General features: G+C 40.8%; 1 protein-coding gene across 1 annotated transcript in view; it reads left to right on the top strand.

The window, feature by feature from the left end:
• LOC130121962 (matrix metalloproteinase-17-like) overlaps positions 1-24,354 on the top strand; it is an 84,870-nt gene that overhangs the window by 38,879 nt on the left and 21,637 nt on the right. Inside the window, 2 exon segments of the mRNA XM_056290954.1 lie at positions 4,546-4,832; positions 22,592-22,768. Of these exon segments, the coding sequence (XP_056146929.1) occupies positions 4,546-4,832; positions 22,592-22,768 (464 nt within the window).

Genomic DNA, 24,354 nt, shown 5'->3' with positions numbered 1-24,354 from the left:
CGCTCACCAGAGGTGAAGTGTTGGAAAGAGAAGAAGAGAAGGTTGCACAGTGAAGACAGAAAGTACACTTGGGCTCATACAGGGGAACATTTTATTTCCCTAGCTAGACTAGAGAGATATTGTTTCAGACATCATTGTAGCATTTTTAAGATGTGTAGCATTTCACCTGTACATTTTAGTGATCACTCTTTAGTAGTCTGCAGTGCTTTTATTACAAAAGTAAAAAAACAGTTCATACTGGCATTCTAACGCCAATCTACTGTGTGATGCTAATTTTAAAGATGTTCTTAGCTTTTTTTCTGGAGGGTTCATATGTCTGAAAAGAACAGTTTTGCTTCTTCGAGACATTGGTGGGACTGTGCGAAGGTTAAACTCATTCAGCTCTGTCAGCAATACACTATGAGTGTCACTCACAACATTACTAGATCATTGAGAGCTCTAGAGATTGAAATAGTGGAACTCAAAGATTTAATTGAGTCCACAGGAAACTTGAGAGCATATTGAAGCTCTCAAATCCAAAAAAGCTTTGTTACTTGACCTACTAGGCACTAAAGCTCAGGGAGCACTGGTTGCTCATGTTTCCAGAGCATCAACCAGATGGATGCGCCATCCAAGTTTTTCTTGGGCAGAGCAGGTACAGCAGCACTTTAAGGTGATGGAGAAGCACTCACAGAACCTCGTGGAATCTGATGACGGGCAGTGCAGTTCTACTCTGAGCTATACATAACAGAGTATGTGGAGAGTGAAAGGCTGTTTGAGTGGTTCTGTGAGGGTTTACCCACAGTCACCAGAGATGAACATCCTGAGCTGGAGGAGCCACTGGTTATAATGCAGCTGTGTGCAGCCCTGCAGGGGATGGATGGAGGAAAATCCCTGGGCATTGACGATCTTCCTATGGAGTGTTATAAGACCTTGTCATGCCAGTTATTTAATTCCACTCTGACATTAAACAAGGAGCGAGACAAAAATCTCTTACAATATTGTCACACGATTTTAATATATGTTCAATGAACGGACACTCTCAAGCCTAGATGCTTGAACATATGCTGATCAATACAGTACAGTCTCTCTTTTATGGCAGTTATCTGTTCTTCCCCTCCTTATCTCATGTCTTCCAGCTCTCATCCCACCAAGGCCATTTCTCCAGTTAGTGTGTACAGACTTGTTACACTCAGTGAGTCTCCCATACATTCCTCTGCTATCAACCGACAGTTAACAATAGGCCTTTATTTCAGCACCTGGAGAAGACACCTTTTAGGACTAACTTTGTTCTGTTACACATGGACTTCAAGCATCTATCAAATCAATATAAAATAAAGTTAAACATGGTATAGGTTATACATGGTGAAAAATTAAAAGTAAGCAAACATCAAATATGAATTGCTCTCACAGACCTTAGACCTGATGGAAGTTCTCAATGAAAGTTTTGAAAATCTGCCTCTGCCTCTGAGCTGCAGGAGAGCAGTCATTACTCTGCTGCTGAAGATAGATGACAATCAGGACATTAAAAAACTGGCAGCAGTCTCCCTCCTCTGTTCAGATTATTAAATCTTGTCCAAGGCTCTGGCCACTCAGTTGAAACACGTGATGGATGAAGTAATTCACCTGGACCAGACTTACTGTATGCCTGGTAGGTCCATCATAGACAATATGTCTTTAATCAGGGATGCTTTGGATGTCTCTAGTTCCTTGGGGGACAGACTTTGGTCTCATCTCATTATACCAAGTAAAACCATTTGACAGGGTTGAGTACTTTATCTCTGGAAGTTATTGGAGCGGTTTGGTCTCAGCCCGCATCTCATTGCTCTGATCAAGGTTTTGTACTAAGACATTCAGAGTGTATTGAAGACAAATGGGGGGGGGCTGCTGAGTGTGTTCTCTTCACAGTACACAAAGGTGTCAGATAGGGCTGCTCTCTATCTGGAATACTCTATGCATTATCTTTTTAACCCTTGTTACACAAAATGAGGTTCTGTATTGATGGTTTGGTTTTACCAGGTTTTAATACTGTTCATGTTTTATCTGCTTATGCTGATGATATCATGGTCCTGATTAGAAACTAATCTGAAACGAATATTGTTGAAAAAATTGTGTTTGACTTTGGTCTTATTTCTGCTACAAAGGTAAACTGGAGAAAAAGTGAAGCACTGGCAGTTGAAAACTGGTTTGGTGGTCTTCCAGTTTTACTGGGAGGTTTTGGATGGAAAAAATAGGGTACTAGATATCGGTGTTTATCTTGGTAATGAAGATATGGTTAAGAGAAACTGGGTGGGCATGTTAAAGAAGATGAAGGAAAGGTTAAACAAGTGGAAATGGCTGCTCTCTCAGATGTCTTCTAGAAGCAGAACTCTAGTCATCAATAATATTGTAGCATCAGCACTATGGCATCGTTTAGCTTGTATGGAGCCACCTACCGGTTTACTCCCAAAATTACAATCAGTTTTAGTAGATTTTTTTTTTGGGATAAGATGCATTGGGTACCTCAAAGTGTTCTTTATTTACAAAAGGAAGAGGGGGGATAGGCTTGATACACCTAGTAAGTAGAGTGGCCACTTTTCATCTCCGACTTGCACAGAAATAGCTGACTGGGTTTAAATACCCAGTCAAGTCAAGTCATTTTATTTGTATAGCCCAATATCACAAATTACAAATTTGCCTCAGTGTGGAAGGAGTTTGCAAGTAGCATTTTGAGAAGAACCGCTAAGTTATGTCATGACACTGCTTTGTTTTTAATGGATTCTAGGTTTTTAAATGTGTCCTCTTTGCCTGACTTTTGTAAGATAGTTTTTAAGGCTTGGCACCTTTTTAAAAAGAGACATTTGGAGCCATCAGTCTCGCTGTACTGGTTACTGGAGGAGCCTCTTATTGGTGGATCCAGAATGGGCACACAGGACAGTGGAACACCAGGCCTCCATCACACTCTCAGCTGTCCTGGTGCTACAGCTCTCAGATGGATAGAGGATGTAGCTGGACCTGGATTTATGAACACTGAAGCTGTGGCTGCACTGATTGGATTGGAATCTGTTTGCCATCTCAGGACCATTTTAAATGGCTCGACTGCAAAATGAACAAAGGCAGATAATGAACTGTTGACAATGCTTTGGGAAGGTGAGGCGTTTCCAGATGAAGAGGACCCTTTTCCAGATTTGGGACTGTCACCAAATTTAGACTGTTGTTCTGGTTTATTGTTGGATGTCAAACAGAGAAAAGACTTAGACCTGCATATTGTGAATGGAAAAGCAATCTACAGATGTTTTGTAAAAGTTGTAAATAAGAATAAGGTGAATGGTACGATGGTTGCAGTTTGGAGGGAAAAACTTGACAGCAGCAACACTGTGAATCCAGTTTGGAGAGTCCTCTATAAACTGCCTTTAATCAGGCGAACAGGTGACCTACAGTGGAGAATTTCATATGGAGCTGTTGCAGTGAATTATTTTATCTCTGTAATTAATCACACCGTTTCTAATGAATGTCCTTTCTGTGGGTTGGTAGAAACTGTTTTTCATTGTTATTTTAGACTGCAGAAGACTCAGGGAACTTTTTGGTGTTTTAGATTGTTTACTTCCTTTAATGAAGTGTGGTCTAGACTGCTTTTATTTTCGTAGCAGGGTGCAAGACAATACAACAAAGTGGCAACTTTTAAACTTCCTTACTGGTGGAGCTAAACTGTCTATATATATTACAAGAAAGAACAAGATAGAAGGAAAACTGTGAAGAAATAGACCCTGTGTTCACCTCTCATGTAAAAGCCAGTTTTAATTGATTTTAATTTTCATAAATTAATGAATGGCGTGGTTGTGTTTGTAAATCAGTGGTGTTATAATGATGTAATTTGTTCAGTGATGGATGATGAATTAATGTTTAGTAGAGTTTTTAGATAATGTTATTTATATATTATTTAATTCAGTGAGTCAAGTAAATTCTTTATGAGACAGTACAAGCCTGTTTCATGCCATAAGCAATCATCAGCTTTCAAAGCTACTCAAGGAAATGCATTTTTTACTTGACTTACTGGATTATTTTGCTCCTTATTTCTTGAGCACTTTCCCTACCATTGAGTGTTTCTTTAAACAAAGTTATTTATATATTATTTATGGTCTGTTTCTCTGACTCTGTTTCAAAGCTGCTGTGATTCTGTGACTATTTATTAAAGTTGTTTTAAAAAGTCATAAGTCTCATTCTGTCAGTTTTCATTTTTCCATGTCATTGTGCTTTTATTGGCATGACAAAATTAACATTTGTATGGCCAGTGTTGATAAATGCATTTATTTGTAAACAAAAACATGAAAATGTAAACTCACTGTCTCTCTCTCTCTCTCTCTCTCTCTCTCTCTCTCTCTCTCTCTCTCTCTCTCTCTCTCTCTCTCTCTCTCTCTCACTCTCACTCATTATGTCTCGCTCTCTCTCTCTCTCTCTCTCTCTCTCTCTCTCTCTCTCTCTCTCTCTCTCTCTCTCTCTCTCTCTCTCTCTCTCTCTCTCACTCATTATGTCTCTCTCTCTCTCTCTCTCTCTCTCCTCTCTCTCTCTCTCGCTGTCCTCTCACAGAGTCAGGACCTTTCCTAAGGAGTCGGCCTTGTTGGGGAGGGACACCGTCCGAGCTCTTATGTACTACGCCTTGAAGGTCTGGAGCGACATTGCTCCCCTTAACTTCCATGAGGTGGCCGGCAGCGATGCAGACATCCAGATCGACTTCACCAAGGCGGATCACAATGACGGCTACCCCTTTGATGGGCCAGGGGGGACCGTGGCTCATGCCTTTTTTCCTGGTGAGAGGTTCACAGCGGGGGACACACACTTTGATGATGATGAGGCCTGGACCTTCAGATCACCAGGTGAGGGATGTTGACAGTCGACAAGGGAATCAATTTATCTTTTTGTGGTCGTGTATTTTTTTGAGGAGGAGGGTATTGAAAAATACCATATTTGACTTCTTTCCCACTGGCATTTTTTGTGGAAACAGCTATTCCATGTATGAGAATTCTGTTATTGCTCCTGCAAATGCATTTATCATTACTGCGTGTGGGGTTCCACCAAATCAGCATCAGAATCATAATACTTTATTCATCCCCAGGGGAAATTGGGTTCTATTACAGACACTCGCGCTCTAATAACTAAAAACTAACAAGATACAAGATAAGAAAACGGAAACAAATAGAAATAAAAGATAAAATAAGCAATAGAAATGGAAATAAGAACAAAATATATCAACAAGCATGGTGCACTCAACACTCTATCTATACTGCACTACTGCAGCACACAACATTCCGCACTAACAAAACCTGACAGGGCCAGTTCAGTCATAATGACACACATAAAGAGAACGTGTCAAGTGTTCAAAAAAAAAGAAGAAAAGAATAAGGAGAATGGAATTGCATGTCACTTGCGGAAGAGCAAGAATAACGCTAAAATACAAAGCTAATGTTGGATATGACTTTTTATGTTGGCCAAAATTACCGTGTTGGATTACAGTATTGATAAGTCCTCTTTCTCCAACATGCGCTCACCACTGCTGGTTTATCTTGTCGGTGTTACATCAAAATCCGCAACCACTGAAAATCGTTACTTCCACTTGAATGCTTTCTGCATTTTCATCATCAGGTTCGTTTGGAAAGGAATGGTTGGATTTGTGAATTTAAAAAAAAAAAGAAAATTTTTAGCCACCAGATTATGACAAATCCACCAAAACTGAGGAAATTTAGGCTAGCCACGTCAGCTGGAAAAAAAAAATCTTAGATGATATTTGCAAAATTCTTTTAAATTGTACAATTTAATTTATTATTTCAGATATTTTCAACAATGTTATTTTTATTTTGTTTTTACAGCCGGATTAGGAAAAACTAGAAGTGTTTCAGGTCAAGTCGAAATGTTTGTCGGCATGTTAGGCCTTACAAATAGCCCAGCTGGAAAAGCAGAATAAAATAGAATAAAGACACCATTAAGAACAATTTGGCGAGACACCTATCTTTTAAAATTTGGATGGCTTAGTGTCTTTAAAAGGTTGTTTAGTCGACGCTCTAAGGTTCTGCACGTGTTGGCCTGAGAAATAGTTATATTTGGAACAGAATTGTGGACAAGTTCGAATTTATATTTGAATTTACATCTCAAAAGTGTCTTAAATTTCAAGGCTAAATATAGGCCTATCCAGTGATTAGTTTGTCTAACAGGGATGTCTGTTTTCTGTGGGGAAGTGGGCATCAGGGTCGAAGAGATGGTAAACCAGAAGGATTTATTAGTGAAAGATGCACATCCTGGACGATCAGGCTCATTGTTTGCCTGCATTTTACAAAACGCTACTATCCAGGGTTCCCACACATCCTAGAAAATGTGGAATGTACTTTTCCATTCATGGAAAACTCCTGGAAAATGATCACATTGATCAAATGGTCTGGAAATATTATTGAGGTCATGGAAAAATCAATAGAAAAAGAAATATTTTTAGCCGTATTTTCAGCCACTGAGTTGTGCACGAGTGTTTACAGTTTGGGCGGTACGTTATGTGACCCGCTAAAAGTTACACAGTCCAATTAGAGACTATTAAGACCTCCATATACTGAATAATCTGACCTACTGTGAGAAACAGCTGTCATGCATATCTTGGCAAAATATCCTTGAAACTTCCTGGAAAACTACTTCCTAAAATGAGTAGAAACTCTGATTATGTCTTTTCAACCAAATTTTGTTATTAGAGTTCTCATAATTCTTGCAACACATTCAGCATTCTGTCATTCTACATATATTTACAGACAGGTGACAAATGAAAGGAGAAACCAAGATGTAGTGTCTTAGTAAGATGTTGGGCCACCACGAGCCTCCAGAACAGCTTCAGTGCTCCTTGTCATAGATTCTACAAGTCTCTGAGCTCTACTGGAGGGATGGACAACATTCTTTCGAAAGATATTCCCTCGTTTGGTGTTTTGATGACGGTGGTAGAAAGCGCTGTCTAACACATCGGTCCAAAATCTCCCATAGGTGTTCAACTGAGTTGAGATCTGGGGACATACAGTTTAAATAATTTTCATACTCATCAAATGATTCAGTGACCCCTCCTGCCCTGTGGATGGGGGCATTGTCATTCTGGAAGAGACCACTCCCATCAGGATAGAAATGTTTCATAATAGGGTAAAGGTGATCACTCAGAATAACTTTGTATTGATTTGCAGTGACCCTTCCCTCTAAGGGGACAAGTGGACCCAATCCGTGCCAGGAAAATTCCCCCCACAGCATAACAGACCCCTGGACCCCCTCACTGTAGGGGTTAAGTATTCAGGATTTTCCTTTCATTTGTCACAAGTCTGTATCTATTCAAAATATCAAATTCCTTTGTTTCTATTTAATACATGTGTCTGTACGCAAACTTGAATTTAATTTCAATAATTGAATTTAAAGTGAGCCTTAGTTCACATGCAAGGTTTAATGTGTAACACATGGATTGTTGTGGCTCCAGTCTGAGTCAAAGCCCTCGGCACAGCGTTGTGAATGGACGGTCCTATCCATTGAACTGCATGTGTGTCACGTCTGTCTAGTCCAGTGGTCAGTTGAGGGTCAGTGATTCTAACCTACAAGTTCCATGAAGTCAGCCGAGTTAAACAGGAGGCCACAGAGACTGTAGAGCCAAAAGAAATGTCTGTTTCTAGTCTCATAGATGTCCTCAGTCTGGTCACACAGATTATTGTATTCAATATTCGATGTTCTTTCCTGTCACAAACTGTTTCAGAGTTTGTGGAATAAAATGGCAGTCCACACGTTTTTTCCACAAACAAGGACTGTGTTATAGATGTGAATCACAACTGTTGTGTGACTTTATTGTGATTAGAACGAGACACAATCATTTGTAATTGGAATTAGGTCTAGTATTGATGGCACATTTTCAGTTGAGTAGCTAACGTTACATATCCTTTACATCATATCCTGGACTGGATGCTTAACATTGACACTTAAAAATAGATGCTTTTGCAGTGGTTCAAATGAGCTCAAGTTCGCTCGTCTGAGTCATGTTCTTAGCTAACCGACAACCAAGAAAATCAAGCTGACATCAGAAACACATAAAAACTTTTATCTAAAGATTAGTTTGTTAGAGCAGGTTAAAGATGATAGGGCACATCTTACTGTCATCTCTGTCGACAGTGTCTCTGTGAAATCCTACCTTGAATGAAACTGCACGGACAATACTAAGTGATAGAATACAAGGGAGAGGCTAACACAGAAAAGTGGTGGGGGTGCAGAAAAAATAAATTTTCACAATATGCTTACCAATGAGAATTATAATTTTATTTAAAAAAGAAAGATCTTTAATGTGTGACAGCAAATATATTTAGAATTGCAAAGGGGCGGAAACGTTACGGGAAATTCTCAAATTATCCATAGGAAATTAAGCTCAGGCATTTTGTAAATTTTACCCAATTTCAATAAAACTCTTAGCTTATGATGGGGAACTCATTTTTAGGGGGGAAATACATATGAGATAATACTGTCTTGTGGTATGTTTTGGTTAAAATATCCCCATTTAAATTCAGAATTGCAACCTTGTGCATTCAGTGTGGATTAAAGGTAATTTAAGCACTCTTCCATCACCTGTGCAGAGCATTCATCCATCCCATGTACAGATCTTCGGGATCAGGATTTGCACACCAGTGCAGTGCTATTGAGCCCACAATAAATTCAGGTCTACAAATTTGTTGAAAATTATGTTTTTGGAGTGGGTTCATGGGGAATGTGTTTTTGCAATAGGGATTGCCCTCCGATGACATCGCTGGAGGACATATTCAAACTCGTTAAATCTGAATAACTGTCAGACTAAATTAATGGGTGTAAAAAATGTTTTACATGTATGAGATTTTGTGCTAAATAAATCAGCATTGTTTTTCAATGAGGCGTTCCTTTAAATTTAACTCAAGTAAATTAATTGTTACATTTTTTAAATTTCTATTACAAGAGTTGGCGATTATGTCTGCCTCTGTCCTTTTCTATCTGCATAGGACATGGTACATACAGCCTGTGAAAATAACCCTTAGATTTCCATTTTATTCCCATTACCATGTTATCATTAATTCCCATGCAAAGTTCCCACCTTACCCAAAATTTTGCAGCCCTTTAGACATATATTGATTTAAATTTTAGCACACCCCTCCATAAAATCAGTATTGTTATTTTTTTCATTATTATATTTAATAAAAACATTTACATTTCTATAATAAGTATAATTTTATTGCATGTAATTTTTCAACTTCAAACTTTTGAATTTACATTGCGTCCTTTCGTTTATAGTTTTCTTTCTTTTTTAAAAATATTTTTTGCCCCTTTTTCTCCCCAATTGTACTTGGCCAATTACCCCACTCTTCCGAGCCATCCCGGTTGCTGCTCCACCCCCTCTGCCAATCCGGTGATAAATGTGGCAAGTGGGAGTTTCCTTATTGGCCACGAATCAGTGCAGCGGTTTGCACAGTAACAAAAGTAATATACTGCTGCTTGTGGAAACTACTGAGCCTCGTTGCGGAAAAACAAAAGCAAAGAAATAATCCAATTCACAAACACCAGTGCTAATAATAGCCACACAGTAGAGTGAAAATTATTGGCGTCTTCACACAATTGGTGGTAATTGAAGCGCATTTACTATAAGGGGTGTCATGCCCAGACTTCCTAGTGAAAATGGCAGCAGTGATTGCAGTCAGGTAATTATTTCATATTAAAAATAAGTTCACGCTATTTACCTATATTAATCACGGTTTGAAAATGGCTGTCCAGTACAGCCACTGTTCACGGAACCGATGTCAAAGCACCTGCTTTTTAAATGTAGGTCCGGCCATATAGAAGTCTTGTTCTGTTGAAAGTTTCATTTACGTTATCTCGTGACTACTTGCCAGTTCATGCACTCATCACCCAATCAAAAGCAGAGAAGCTGCATGATCACACCTGTCTTTTCCGGTGGTGAAGAACGCAGACGACAAGGAAAGAGACTTCATTTTTCGCACGAGGTAGCTAGCAAAAAGGTAAGACTGAATTCATTCTGTTCCAATTTTACTTGAAAGTGAGGCATGGTATTTATTTTATGAAGTACCAGCACATAGCCACCATAACGCAGTAGATTAGATTAGCTTGCTACGTCTAGGTATCTCGTGACTTTCGCTTGTTAGTCTTGCTGACAAGCATTAGCTAAGTTGACGATAAGGATTTGAATTTCATTTTTGTTTTATTTGCATGTGTCCTCTGTCTGCTTGTAGCCCAATAATATCATATTGTAAATGATTGACATAATAATATACTGTTTATATACTGTATGTGTACTGTGATCTAAAAATAACGTTCAGAAAGGTACCTTTAGCTAGCTAGCAGCACGCGGGACACTGGGGCATGCTTTGCTTGCAGCCTTAAATTTCTCAGAAGGAATGTGACCTAGCCCCGTTTGGGACTAGGCCAAGTGGTTTGTGCGCTTGTGTAGTCCCAAACGGGGCTAAGTGTGCCCAACTCGCAATGTCTCTTTTCAGCTAACTGCATTCATTAAAAGTAAAAGTATAGCTACATGCTGTTATTTAGGCTAATTCAAACCGTTATGCATTGACCCCAAAAGATGATGCTTAAGTGGGTTGTCCAGTTATTCAAAGTAATTATTACAGGGTTCAGATACATGTAGTGGACTATACTCTTTTATAGATAGTATCGTAAAAAGTAGGATTTCACAAAAATGGAAAGAAATGCTGAAGTAATGTCAGTAGGCTACCTCAAAAATAGGCTGTAGGCCTACATAAGTACAATACTTCAGTACAGCATAAGTACTTGAATATAGTTATTTGCCACCCCTGGAAATAAAGCGTGTACACCATGTATCATAAGAACGCTATCTGTTCCACGAGGTGGTCTGCCTCCCTCATGAAAATGGTGGCTCTGTCTGCACAACCCTCCTCCATGGTACAGAACAAAGTATTTGAAGACTGGGTATTATTATCTTAAGTAACTTCCATGTAACGGTGCCACTGATACCAATTTATCATAACTAATGGATTCAGAGCACTTAAGTAGATTGGTGAGCGTAGCAATTCATAATGACTAATGATGAGTATTGGTGTATTATAAAAAAGTAATAGGAGTGTGTCAATTGCGTTAAATTATTGATTTCATGAAATTATTCACTGGCCATAGTGGGGGGGGGGGTAAATAGATAAAATAGAAAATGGATAGGAGAAAAATTGAATCGGGACAGCTGATCTGAGTACTCAGCAGTTGGATTGGCACAAATTCTGCAGATAGTAATTGATGCAAATCCACTTCTGTGACTTGATGGCAGATATATTATAAACACAATCCATTTCTGGTGCGATTTATGTTTCTGTTTGTAGCAATTTCATAGATACGTAGTGTGGAAACATGCTGACATTTTGTGACCGTGCTTCTACTTTCCAGATCATGGTGTATGCCGGGGCTGTGTGGGTGAAGCATGGCGAGGAAGTGGAGCGAACTGCCCCAGACAACTGGATTATACCAACAACGAAACTATTAGATGGCCAAAAACAAGGGAAACGACAGCTTTCCTCAATCAACACCCCCCTCAGGATTACTGAATGACATTCAACATGGTAAAACGTAAAATGACCTCCAGTAAGTTTTTGTTAATGATCTAATAAGGTTCATTCCTCTTTGTTAAAAATACAATTTGCAAGGCAGCCAAATGAGAATAATCAAGTCAAAATGCTAGTAGTACGATCATTTTTATTGTAAATGTATTGTCTGTGACTCTGACCTTGCAGTTAACATTCGTGAATGTGATGATTATGACATGATGAGCCATGTCGAGGAGGAAGAGGAAGAAAGTTAAGAGGAAAAGGGCTAAAAACAGGTTTGATGACTATGTTCTTGCTGTGCTTCTATGAAAATTCTTGACTCTGTCTTGAGTATCAAAGTCTTCACTGAATATATATATATATATATTAGGGATGTGAACGTGTACTAAAATCTGTACATGTTTACACGGTGCGATGTTTGCCGTTTAAACGTGTACACGTTTCAGGATTTCTGTGAATTTTGAAAGTATGTCGGTGCTATACCACTAGAGATCGCTGTATCCTTCTTGTTGTTCCATAGATTCACCGTGGTTAAGGTCGCCGATGTCGTATGACACAACTAGGCTACACCATTTACAAAAGATCGAATATCTCTTGTGCAGTTCACAGTGGCAAAAGCATAAATGTTCTACAGTAGTGGCCGTGTTATGAGGTAGTTCACATTTTGAACAACTGGTTTTGTGTTTAACATTCGGACAGCCTCATGGTTGACCGCTCAGTTTATTGTCTCTCAAGCATCACCGTGACCAAAATAGATGGGTCTCTCTGCACTGATTGAGCTTGACTGACTGTAGAGCGCAGCAGAGGCGGGATCTGCATGCACACTGGGGCTGCACGAGTTCATCTAAACTGATTAAATCATATGGGCACAAAACTCGTTACAAGAGCTGCATCCACCATTGCAAATAAAGGAATGTCTGTCATCAATCATGGCGTTCTTTCACCAGAAATGAGTGCGTTCCATAGACTGTAAAAAAACAGTGTCCGTAATTATGAAGTGCCTGCTAGTAGCTCTCTCTCTCGCTCTCTTTCTTGCGATTATAAAAAGGCATGGGTCTATGGGGGGGGGGGTATAATAGAGGATTCAGATTACATAACAGTTTGAATTACTTCGAACGAAATCTTTTACTTTGGATTTGTTCAAACTTGATTTTGGAAAAAAGTGACAGCCATACCATTCACTCATGTCTGTGTCACATCACTCAGCACTTTGGCTGTTTACAGTAACAGACTGCAAAAAGTAGTGTTCTATGTAAGATCTACTTCCTGTTTCTCTACACAGATCAAGCGTTCAAAAAACTAATTGACAAATTTTGACATTTAGATTCTGGAAGTGTTCAAATCTCAGGATACTCTGGGAGGTCTTTCTCTCAGCAGAATGAGAGGTCCTCTGCATATGTATCCAGTTGTGCAGGGTCTCGGAGGGAAACAGACTTAAGATTTCCAATGCCCACAGCAAGTAAGTGCTGAAGTGTTGGAGCTAGTATCTAAAAGCACCCAAAATGAACTGAACAGGACATAGAGCACTAGCAAGTTTAAGGTTATACAACTGTTTAAGGATAACAATCATTTTCCTACATGCTCCTTGCCAGCAGTTTAAACTGTCATGGTGACTTTTATATACATATTTCTTTCCTCCGTTTCTTGTCTTTTGCATTTCCAGAAGTCAGTACCGCCATTAGCGCCATATCAACTTGCTAAGGCATACTTCTCACTTCAGAGGCATAATCCATCATTGCAAAAAGGAAGATTGAAGAAGAAGATGAATTATCCCAAAAAGTTAATATTGCTGACATTTTTCTTTCTTTTTTTTGGAGGGGGGGGGGGTTTCCCTTTTTCTCCCCAATTGTATCCGGCCAATTATCCCACTCTTCCGAGCCGTCCCAGTCGCTGCTCCACCCCCTCTGCCGATCCGGTGAGGGCTGCAGACTACCACATGCCTCCTCCGATGCATGTGGAGTCGCCAGCCGCTTCTTTTCACCTGACAGTGAGGAGTTTCGCCAGGGAGACGTAGCACATAGGAGGATCACGCTATTCCCCCCCCAGTTCCTCCTCCCCCCTGAAGTTTGAGGGACGGAAACCTGAAGGCAAACACAAACATGTTTCTTTTTGTTTTCAGAGTTTCAGTAAACAAGTCATGACTAAATTGGTGGATATCCACACCGAGGTTAGAAGGCTGGGAGGTAGCGAGCCTTCCCTTCCGCCCACCCATACAGAGCAGCTGGAGACAACGGAGGAATTCAAGAGAGGAGCAATGCCTCGAGGACAAGCAAACCTTTGAATCCCTGGTATGATTTGCAAGTCACACTCTGGAAGTGGTGTAATTGTATGCTCTGTTTTATTTGTCAGTATTATTCTGGGGTATGTCAGTGAAAATTGTTATAGTCTAGTGTTTTTCCACTATTGACTGTGTGACCATTAAAGGTGTTGCAGTTGCAAGAATTGGAGGGGAAGAAGTGAGGGACTGTGTCCGCAAAATTCTTGACAGGTATTTTAAACCTTATCCCTACATATAGACCTTGTCAAACCGGTAACATTACATTTCTTGTCACAGTTTGCCAGTAGACAGGATGTGACATATCTATCCCTTGTTCTATTCACTATTCACCTGGCGTACCACCTTAAATCAGAAACAAGATGGCTGCGGAAAAAACAGGAAGCGGTCCGGAGAACTGCATTGACTGGCATTTTATATTTAATGAAAAACCAAATCGATCAAAAAATCACAGATCCTAAAATTGAAATGTAATTCTCTGAAGTCATGAGACCCATGATTGAATATTTTCTGCCACTGTTGTGTTCCTAGATCGATCTGAAGATGAGCAGATTGTCGATGATCTGAAATGAATGTTGAAGTGAATAGGTGCTCCTGTCCTACTACCTCATTTTCTCACAGTCAACCAAAATGGCAGGCATGTGAATAAAGTAAATTTAACTAAGGTGCGTTGGCCGCATAGAAACCTGACTTGGATGGTAAAGAGGAGGGGGTTTGACAGGGGCAGGGACAGTATGTCATTGGAGCTATTGAACGGTCACCTCCCATGAGAGGTTTTGTTTAACTGTTTTCAGAAAACTACGATGTCCCAGAACCTTACCTCTAATCCACTCTCACCCACACTACGGTTGCTGTAAATTACCACATACACGTCATTTCTAAATGGTGCAATTTCTGGCTCTTCTGGCTCTTCGCCAACCGGCTGATGGCAAAATTCAATATGAAGGGGAAGGGAAGCAGAAACTGCCTCTGGAGACAAGTAAAACTTATGAAGCAGTAAAAGGTACACAGCATTTTCCCCATGTCATTGAAGTCTACCGACTGTCACTCATATTCGCTACCTCAACGCTTTCTGAATTATGCATTACATTTTCTAAACGAAAGGTCGGCGGGAGCAAAAATCTCACTATTGAAGGAAAAACGGTTTGCTCAGTTGATAGAATTTTGTTTGATGAAAGTTGGTTAAGTTTGCTTGTTGAATGAGAATATTGGAATCAACTGGTCAAGCAGCAGACTATATGTATGATGTGTTATGATAATCAGCCTTGGCCATTTGACATGATGATATTATAATGGAGCTATAGAATTTGAGCAGCATGGAAATTACTTTAATTCAAATACATGGGATTTTTATGACTAAAATTTTGGGGGAGGGGGCTTTATTCAAGCATCTTAAAAGGATGTTTCACTTTAGTAGAAAAAAAATAGCAGTCTTACCTCCGTCTAAAGTCATTTACAAGTAGCTAGTATTGCTAAAATTGAAGTTAGAGTACCCAAAACCATTACATTAGGGCTGTGTCTGATGAGCCATTTTATTTTGTAGTGACAGCGCTGTGACGGTTCTGTCAATTTTCAACTGCTATCTTGTAACCCAAGGCCACCATCTATTGTAGTCTTAGCCCTTCCTAACACACAGCGATGCGAGTGAAAAGAGACCATCTTCACACTGTCTTAAAGTCACATGTATGCTGGGGACCAGTCGCCATGGGTCTGTGCAGTATCGGCACTTGATATTTGACTGGAGCAATAATAAGTATAAGAAACTTCAAATCTGGATGTTTTCACATACACATATGTGAAGATACATACTGCGATGTAACTACACTGGTTGCCTTTGCCTATTTATAATTGTTGTTTTTGTTCAACTCTTGCAGTGGCATTAATGAAATGGGATAAAGAAGCTACAGAGACTACAATGAAGCATCATGCAGCAGAACATTTTAAACATGCGCCAGGGAGGAAGGGAGGTGGAGGGCGTACATGGGTGGAAAGTAACTATTTTGCATGATTACTGTACAATTTTAATACATTTGTACTTGAATATTTCCTGTTTAGGGGACTTTATAATTTTTTTTTCTCCCCTGCATTTCCCACCAAACACTAATTCTTCAAAGTGATGAAACTCATCAAAGATGAAAGGAAATATTCGCTTGCCATTTCAAACAATATGTCGTTAAATAAGGCTAATAAAAAGTCTTAGCACACCTGTATGTCTTGAACAGGTGCAGCTGAGGCGGGTAGGTATCTTTTCATTTATTTATTTTTTTATTTTAAAGTGTTAAATCAGGAATCGGGAATATTTATTCGTCATTTCATTCCATGCACCTGCGCACATGAAATGAAACAAAATATCGTTCCCCCAGCCCACAGCAGTGCAACACAAAGACAAAAACAAATTCAAAGTACAAGAACACATATATCCAAACCAAAAAAAAACATAAAAAACCTACAAAAACACATATATCCAACATATTAAAAAAAAATCACTGTCTAAGAAAGCAAACACCAGGATGACTGTCGGACTGCCGGTCTACATGGGCTAGCAGTTAGCGGCGCCTGCCCCGCTTCCGCATCCTGTCAGACTGTGTTTCCTCCTCGGGCAGGGCCGTGGTCCCTGGGCCCACCGGATGCAGCAGACCAGGCTCCCCCAGCCGATCAACGCCAGCTTTCCCAGCTAGACACCTTCAATATGTCTTAGCTTACCTTACCTTTAAAAGAAGTGCAACGCTTTCGCCAGAATCAGTTTTATCGAATACCATGTTTTGGTCATCCAACCTTGGAACAATAGCCTATATGATGAAGGTTTGATGACAAAAATGTGGTATTCAATAAAGCTGATAGTAAGTGAAGGCAGGGTGGGACTCTGTCCTTATTTACAATTAAAGAAGTAAAGTTGCTTTAAATGGAGTGCAACACGGACATCTGAAATTACTCCAGAAAGACGCCATAAAAACTTTCATTTTGAATTATATGAAGCTGTCCTTTGGACATCTGTATTTGGGTCAAGTTGTGTTTGATCACTTCCCGAAACAATTCTCTCACTTGTGTCTCTTTGTCCTTGGTTTTTGAAAATAATTTTGCGATTGACTGCTGACTTTGGGTTACGGCCCTCGGACTATCTACAACAGATATATTTGGCTTTGACCGCTGCCTGGATTGCGACGCTGATCTTTAGAAGCCAGACTGAAAAAGACACCAGCTGAGCCAGTGGCTGGCTAAGCTAACTATCTGGCACAAACAAATCGCTATGGTACCAAAAAAGAATCCCGCAGCTGAGGAAGTCAACAATATAAAAAGGTCACTCGACTTTCTGACGGAGGAGGTTGTAGCGGTCTGACTACAACAGAAAACGATTGTGGACCTGGTGAAAGAAGTCAAGGCCCTGAGGCTACAAAACCCTGTGGAGTAAAAGGGGATCGTCTTCCTGGAGAACCGGATGGCTGATTTGGAGCAGTACATGCGGATGAACGGCATCCTTGTCACCGGGCTGGAGACTAAATCCCAGTCATACGCCCGGGCAGTGATGACAATGAACGGTAGGGAATTCAGTGAGCGGGACTGAAACTCTTAAGCAGCAAGTGACTGCTTCCTTCAGTCTGAGGGTATTTAAATGGACAACAACAACAGTGAGGCATGTCACCCTTGCCCTCAGAAAAACAAGAGTGATAAAACAGCCATAATGATAAGGTTTTCGAACAGAACGAATAAAAACAATGTTAAGGCAAGGAAAAAAGCTGAAGGGATAAATATCTACTTGAACAAAAAATTTGACTGAAAGGAATGAGGACATCGCCAGAAAGGCACGCTTCCTGAGAAAGCAGAGGGAGATCCAATCTACATGGTCAGAAACTGCGAAGTCTTCATAAAATTGAACAGAACTCCAGAAGAGACTCAAGTGCTGGTCATCAGAGACATGGAGGAATTGGAGAAATACCAGAGTCCAAAAGAACAACACAACAAGGGAATTAAAAAACTTAAAAGAGTGACTAAATAAATACACTACATATGACTATGATAAGTTCGGAAAGAAGTCATTTATCTCTGTCTGGAGATAATGATGAAAAAATACAACAAGCGGGTGACTAAGATAATAAAGCTAGTCTTTTCAGAATCAGAATCATGTTTGTTGACCGTGTAGGTTGGTACACACATGGAATTTGACTCCAGTTTTGTGGCTCTTTCAGTGTAGTTAACATAGAATAACAGCACTATATAATACAACAATCTTAAGGTGTATACTGTGGTACTTCCTGGTATTTAAACACGCAGCTGTGCTGTAGTGTCAGCAGAAGTGTCAGCACTCATTGTGTTAATTGGGTAAAGACCTGCTAGTCTATCTGTGTGAGTCCATGGAGCAAGGACACTGACTGATAATTCCCCTTTCTACTATTTTCTTTTATTGCCTGCCTCACCCACCGTGTGCTACAAAGACATCCCTGTGCAACCCTGAGAACCTCTATTCACTCAGGAAAGCCTCCTCTACTCACTCCTCCTTTACTTTTGGCTTATGGAATTGCCATCACGACCAAATTTAGCTCTCACAAAAGAATTTTGCATAATTTTCACAAAAATATTCGCTAATTTGGTGATCAATGACAGCAATACATTTTCGGGCCCATAACTATTAGCCCCTAGGGGCTGTTTTCATTAGGATTATTCAGTCCTCAGAGAATCGTTGATGGTCCTCTTCCTCCTCTTAATCAGTCAAACTGAGAAAAACCTCAAAGGTTATAATACGCCTGAAAATGGATGCAGAATCCATTTCATTTAAATTTTTAAAGAAAACACTTTTTACGCAACTAATCAGCTCCCCAAAGATCTCGCTGGCCACATACCTGGTAGAATTTTGTCTTCTTCAGTAGTTTAGGTTATAATGAGGAATTCGGCCCAACCTCCTGTTTGACGAATTTAATTCATAGCCCTCCTGCTGTTTGCCCAGTGACTTTGCTTTCTGTCTTTCCTACCTTCCAGACGGAAGGTACCATCGTTTTGTCTCTAAATAAGACGTTGTGTAAGCTGATGTGAATGCCAGCTTCTCTCTGCATTGTTCGGCTTTTAAGACAAGATACTCTTTAGGTCCTGTCCTGCTTAACTCTGCTCCTAGAAAGGTTTCAGATTGCTCAACTGTTGCTCTTAGTGACTTTTCCTACATTAGGATGATCTCTTGAGAAGATGTGTAGTTAAGTCAGCTCAGGAGTTAAAAAGCAAATGTTGGTGCTTCAGCAGGAGTGTTATAATCTTCTTAGGGAGGATGGACCTTATCAGACCAATACGTAGCTGAGTAATTTCCTCCACTAATGATTTAACACCCCCCACCGGTGCCCCAATCCCCCATTTTACAGAGCATTGTCTCCAGAAGGACCCAAAATCTGGGACTTCCAAGGCCATCTTGCGATATGAATAATTAACCTTGAGTTTAAACTGGGCATTTAGAGAACAGCGAGGCCAGCGTGTTGTTAAACGCCCCATTAAGCGAACCAACTCGCCCTAGCTGGTTGATTGATGGTTCAGGTATCCACTGCTGTACATGAGGGCGGGATGTTGATGGGTTGTCACATAAATGGAGGCCTAGGATCACTGTTTTTTGTTTTAATAGGTAGCACATTGCTTTTATTATCTCTTTCCCTGGTGACCTGAGGTGCAGTCTAATGACAGGTAATAATGTGGTTGAAAATTCAGGGCCGGCCCAGTGGCCCAATCCTTTTTGGGGTCCTGAGCAGAATTTGATTTGCCCACAAACACACCACACACAGGTTACCAACCGAGCAAACTGGCATATTCAGTCTGATCCACGCTTCACTGAGTTTTGTAATGATGATGATTTTATACTTATCTGTTGTATTAACTTTTTAATGCCTACCCTGCGTTGTTTTGAATTAATACTGTCGATACAGTGCTGCTTGTTTTTTAACTGTGTTCTATAAGATGTCCTTGAGTGCTCTGAAAGGCGCCCACAAATAAAATGTATTACTATTATAATAATAATAATTATTATTATTATTAACTCTGTGTGGGCTCTAGGCTGCTAGCATACATAACATAACTGAGGTGGATGGGCCAACGAGATGAACTACGAGCTAGACAGTCGAAAACTGTGCATTTCTCCGCCTGTATTTGGTGTACATTTGCTAAATGTTTTAAACGATTACTTGTGTTTCCACCCTTACATGCTAAAGACTTGTTGCACTTGTGGCAGCGAGCACCGTCAGCATCGACTAGTGAAGTATAACCAGACTTTTGACCGTTTTGTTCTCTCTCCGCCATTGTCACTAAGAGCAGACTGTGCGCATGCCTGAGAGCGTGCGACAGAGATAGTAGGCCCCGCTCCCCAGCGAGCACATAGGACAGGATCCGAGGGACGGATCTCTATATTAGCGAAAATACACCGTAGACAAATGTCTTAATCTTATCGCGAATTAGAAAGGGAGTTGGCGAGATAAAAGGTGCAAGGTAAAGTTTATGTAGCCTAAATAAATAGGAAGTTTATTTTCTTAATTTCTCCAATACCTATAGCAGAACCGTTAACGTCGGAGTTTGTCAACACTACAATTTTTAATATTTCAGCACCAGTGCCCGTTAAATACCGGTTTCGGCACCTATGCCTAACTACTACTACCACCACCACCACCACTACTACTACTACTACTATCACTACTATTGCTTCTGTGACTATGATTACTACTACAACTACTTTTACTACAACTAGCAAGCAAAATTTTATTTGCATAGCACTTTTAAAAACATACGGTTACAAAGTGCTTTACACTCAATACACAGAATACGAGTAAATACATAAAAGACTAAAATAGGCTAAGTATATAAACAGATTCTGTTGTGCTGGAGGTCCAGCATTTGGTCTACTACTACTATTATTGCTACTGCTAGTGCTGTTACTGCTATTACTACCACTACTACTACTATTGATTATATTCTCTCTTTGTACAATTATTACTGCTACTACTACTACTACTACTACCACTACTTTTACTACAACTACTACTGCTATTATTGCTACTGCTGCTGCTGTTACTGCTATTACTACCACTACTACTACTGATTGTATTCTCTCTTTGTTTCTAAAGGAATTCACAAGATGCTCAGTTGCGCTTTAAATAAGTCTCATGAAAAACTGGGAGTACATCGTAATAACCTTGAAGCCTCTCCGAATTTTTAATACTGGTACTTTTGAAGCCTTCAATCAATCAAACTACCAGCTGGACTAGAATAAATGATTTTCCATCCATCCCACGTACAATAATAGCATTTGCCTTGCAAAACAGATGCTGCTGGCAGTCTCGCTCTATCTCAATTTCTCTTTCTGCATGTACTTCTTTCTTTCTTGCTTGCTTTCTTTCTTTTCTCTCTTTCTGTCTTTCTTTCTAAATGAATTCAGTTTGTCGACCCAAATCTCTGAGCTCTGACTTTGGCCACAGGCACTAAGTCCTCCCCTGTCACCTCAGAGCTGGCACCTTGGTGATGGACTGTACCTCCTCCCGTCTAAATCTCTCTTCTTTCTTCCTTTCATTCACCCTAACACCATGCACCATGTGCTCCTGTAGATTAGCGGGGGCATTTGGCTTGCGAACATCCCAGGTGACTCTTGTAACCATGTGTGCATGTGGTCCATTGTCATGTGTCTTTGACGGGGCACAGCGGAGATGTTCCCAAGCCAAGTCCAGCCGAAGGCTGACAGCATGTGGACCTGAGCCTTCCCGCCGAGGGACGCTAAGCTAGCCTGCCGTGACATGCTAGCGCTCCACTTTTCTGCATATCTGAATCTCCAAGCCACAGGTTTTGTCTAGTTAGCAGAACCAGATCAGAGGTTTCCAGAGGATTTTTTCCCTTTTTTTTTTTCTTATTTTAGCAAAATACCAGGGGGGATGTCTTCTAATAGCCTGCAGTCTCTCTAGGTGTGTCTCTGTACTCAGATTTTTGATTGACAGTTCAGGGGCTAAAGCAAAATTACCATAGTTATCGCTAAGCACTGCATGCCTAAGAGTGCTTAAAACTTGCAGAGTCATGTGCCTTGCCTCTGAACTCACAATATGGCAATAAGTCATGAGGGGGATAAATCACAGGCCCGCTCCTCGCAACAGAGAGGGGGCTAGGCCGAATTAACACATGTTACAAACTTCAAGCATCAAAGCACTACAAAGAGGAAATGAGATAGATGCGGATACTTTGATGCCCAATGAAATCACTACATTGTCATCTCCAATTATGTCTTTTAAAGATCTGTTTTTACATCAAGCCCTTTTAAATGTCTTAATCTTAGTGTGACTGTTCTTTACTGGTTATGAATTGCCTTTGAGCTCCTTTCTTTTATCTTGCGTTTGCTGCCACATTCCAGCTTTGTTTTATTTTATCTTTTATTGGTATTTGGTGTTTTATTGTCTTATTTTATCATTTGTCTTAATTTTCTTTATTTTATTGTAAAGCACTTTGTAATCTCGTTAAGAATGGTACTACGTAAGTAAATATTATCATTATTATTATCATTAGTGAAATGCCAACATCGCTTGCTCTTTTCCATCTCTCTCCTGTCCCGTCTAACCGGCCCACCGTCACACCTCCATCTGTCTTTACAAATTCTGCATCATTCTCTCCTTGTCTTTTTCCTTCTTGTAAGGCGTTTTAGTTACTATTCTCTAATGAGACGGTATTCACATTTAAAATCAAGTGTCATTCTCTCTCTCTCTCACTCTCTCTCTCTCTCTCTCTCTCTCTCTCTCTCTCTCTCTCTCTCTCTCTCTCTCTCTCTCAGACTCTCATGGAATGGATCTATTCGCGGTCGCGGTCCATGAGTTTGGTCACGCCATCGGCCTGGTTCACACCTCAGCCATGGAGTCCATTATGCGACCGTACTACCAAGGTCCTGTAGGCGACCCTCTGAAATACGACTTACCCTACGAAGACAAAGTCCGCGTCTGGCAGCTCTACGGTATGAAGGAACACCGTCCACCCACTTAAATACAAACACAGCACTGCTTGATAGGCACCTCTGTCTGTGTGTAAGTCTGTGTGTGTGTCTGTGTGTTTGTGTGCGTGCATGCATGCGTGTTTGTGCATGTGTACATATTTGTGCATGTGTGCTTATTTGTGCATGTGTGTGTGTGGCTTCTCCTGGACCTTGCCATGGTGGAGAAGCTTACGTGTACCAATGATTCCGAGAGCTATTCAATCCAGAGCTTGGCTGCTGGTAGGGTCACTCAAGGTGGACAAGTCAAGGGGGAGGTTCCAGGTCAAGCACGATCCAACAAAGATCAAACAAAGACCTAAATGGCAGAACTGGCAGAAGATGTCTCCAGGTCACAATGGCAGTGAAGGTGGATGAAGGCTGCAATAGAGGGTGGTCCCCAATTGTCTTGGTTCTCCATGCCATTGGACTCTGGCCACTCCCTGCCAAGGCCTGTGTGATAGCCGCAGGCTCATCAGCCACTTCACGCAAAAAGCTGTCATGCACAGGTGTCCTCCTGTTATGCGGCTCCAGGATCAGCCTCTACGTCCACCTGAGGACCCAGAGGGACCCAAAGGGGGGATGATCATACTCGACCCCAAGTGACCGCTGATGATGATGTGTGTGTGTATGTGTGTGTGGTATGGTATGGTATGGTATGAAGTAACACCGTCCATCCATCTAAATACAAATACAAACAAAAACATACACAACACTGCTTGATAGGCACCTCTGTCTGTGTGTATTTCAGTGTGTGTGTGTGTGTGCGTGGGTGGGTGTGTGTGTGTGTGTGTGTGTTCCTGTTCCAGTCCTCCTGTACTCCCACATCTCCTTTCTAGCACCCATCCCTTCCTTCTCTTTTCCATCTCCTCCTTCCTTTCAAGCATGTCCTCCACCATTCTCTGCCCTATACCCCCACCGACTCTTCGGTCCACCCTATTTTTCATCTGAAAACCTTTCCATTATCTTTCCGTCCACATCCTCCTCTCACACAATCATTACATTTCTCCAAATCATCCGTTTCCAGGCATCCTGCCAATCTGCCACGTACGTCCCCATAAAAAACGAAGTGCCATCCTGAGACCCACACTGGCTATGTACACAAAATTCCCCTTTACCCCGCTCACCGTTGCCCCATGAGCATGTGCTGTAAATGCTTATGATTCCTGGCGAGGTGCCGGTACTCCATCTTCCCTGCTGGTGTCAGTTGCCCACACCCTCACATGGTCTCTCAACAATAATTGCATCCTGATCAAGGAACAGCAGAGACCGTATTTTCTGAGGCGTCTCAAGAGTTCTGGTACGAGTACCAAAATTCTTGTTAACTTTTATCACAGTGCCATCAATAGAGTCTCAACAGGCTGCCTCGAAGGACTGTGAAGACGGCGGCAAAATTCACTGACGTGGAACTACCACAACTTCACAATATTTACACCACTCGCTGCAAAAGGAAAGCCCAAAACATCATTAAGGACACCACCCATCCTTCTCATGTTCTGTTCTTGCTCCTTCCGTCTAAAATACGTTAGTGAAGCATCAAATCACACACCACCCATCTCGATAGTAGTTTC

The sequence above is a fragment of the Lampris incognitus genome, chromosome 12 (genome assembly GCF_029633865.1).
Source record: "Lampris incognitus isolate fLamInc1 chromosome 12, fLamInc1.hap2, whole genome shotgun sequence".
NCBI lineage: Eukaryota > Metazoa > Chordata > Actinopteri > Lampriformes > Lampridae > Lampris > Lampris incognitus.
This window is presented reverse-complemented; position numbering and strand designations above follow the sequence as displayed.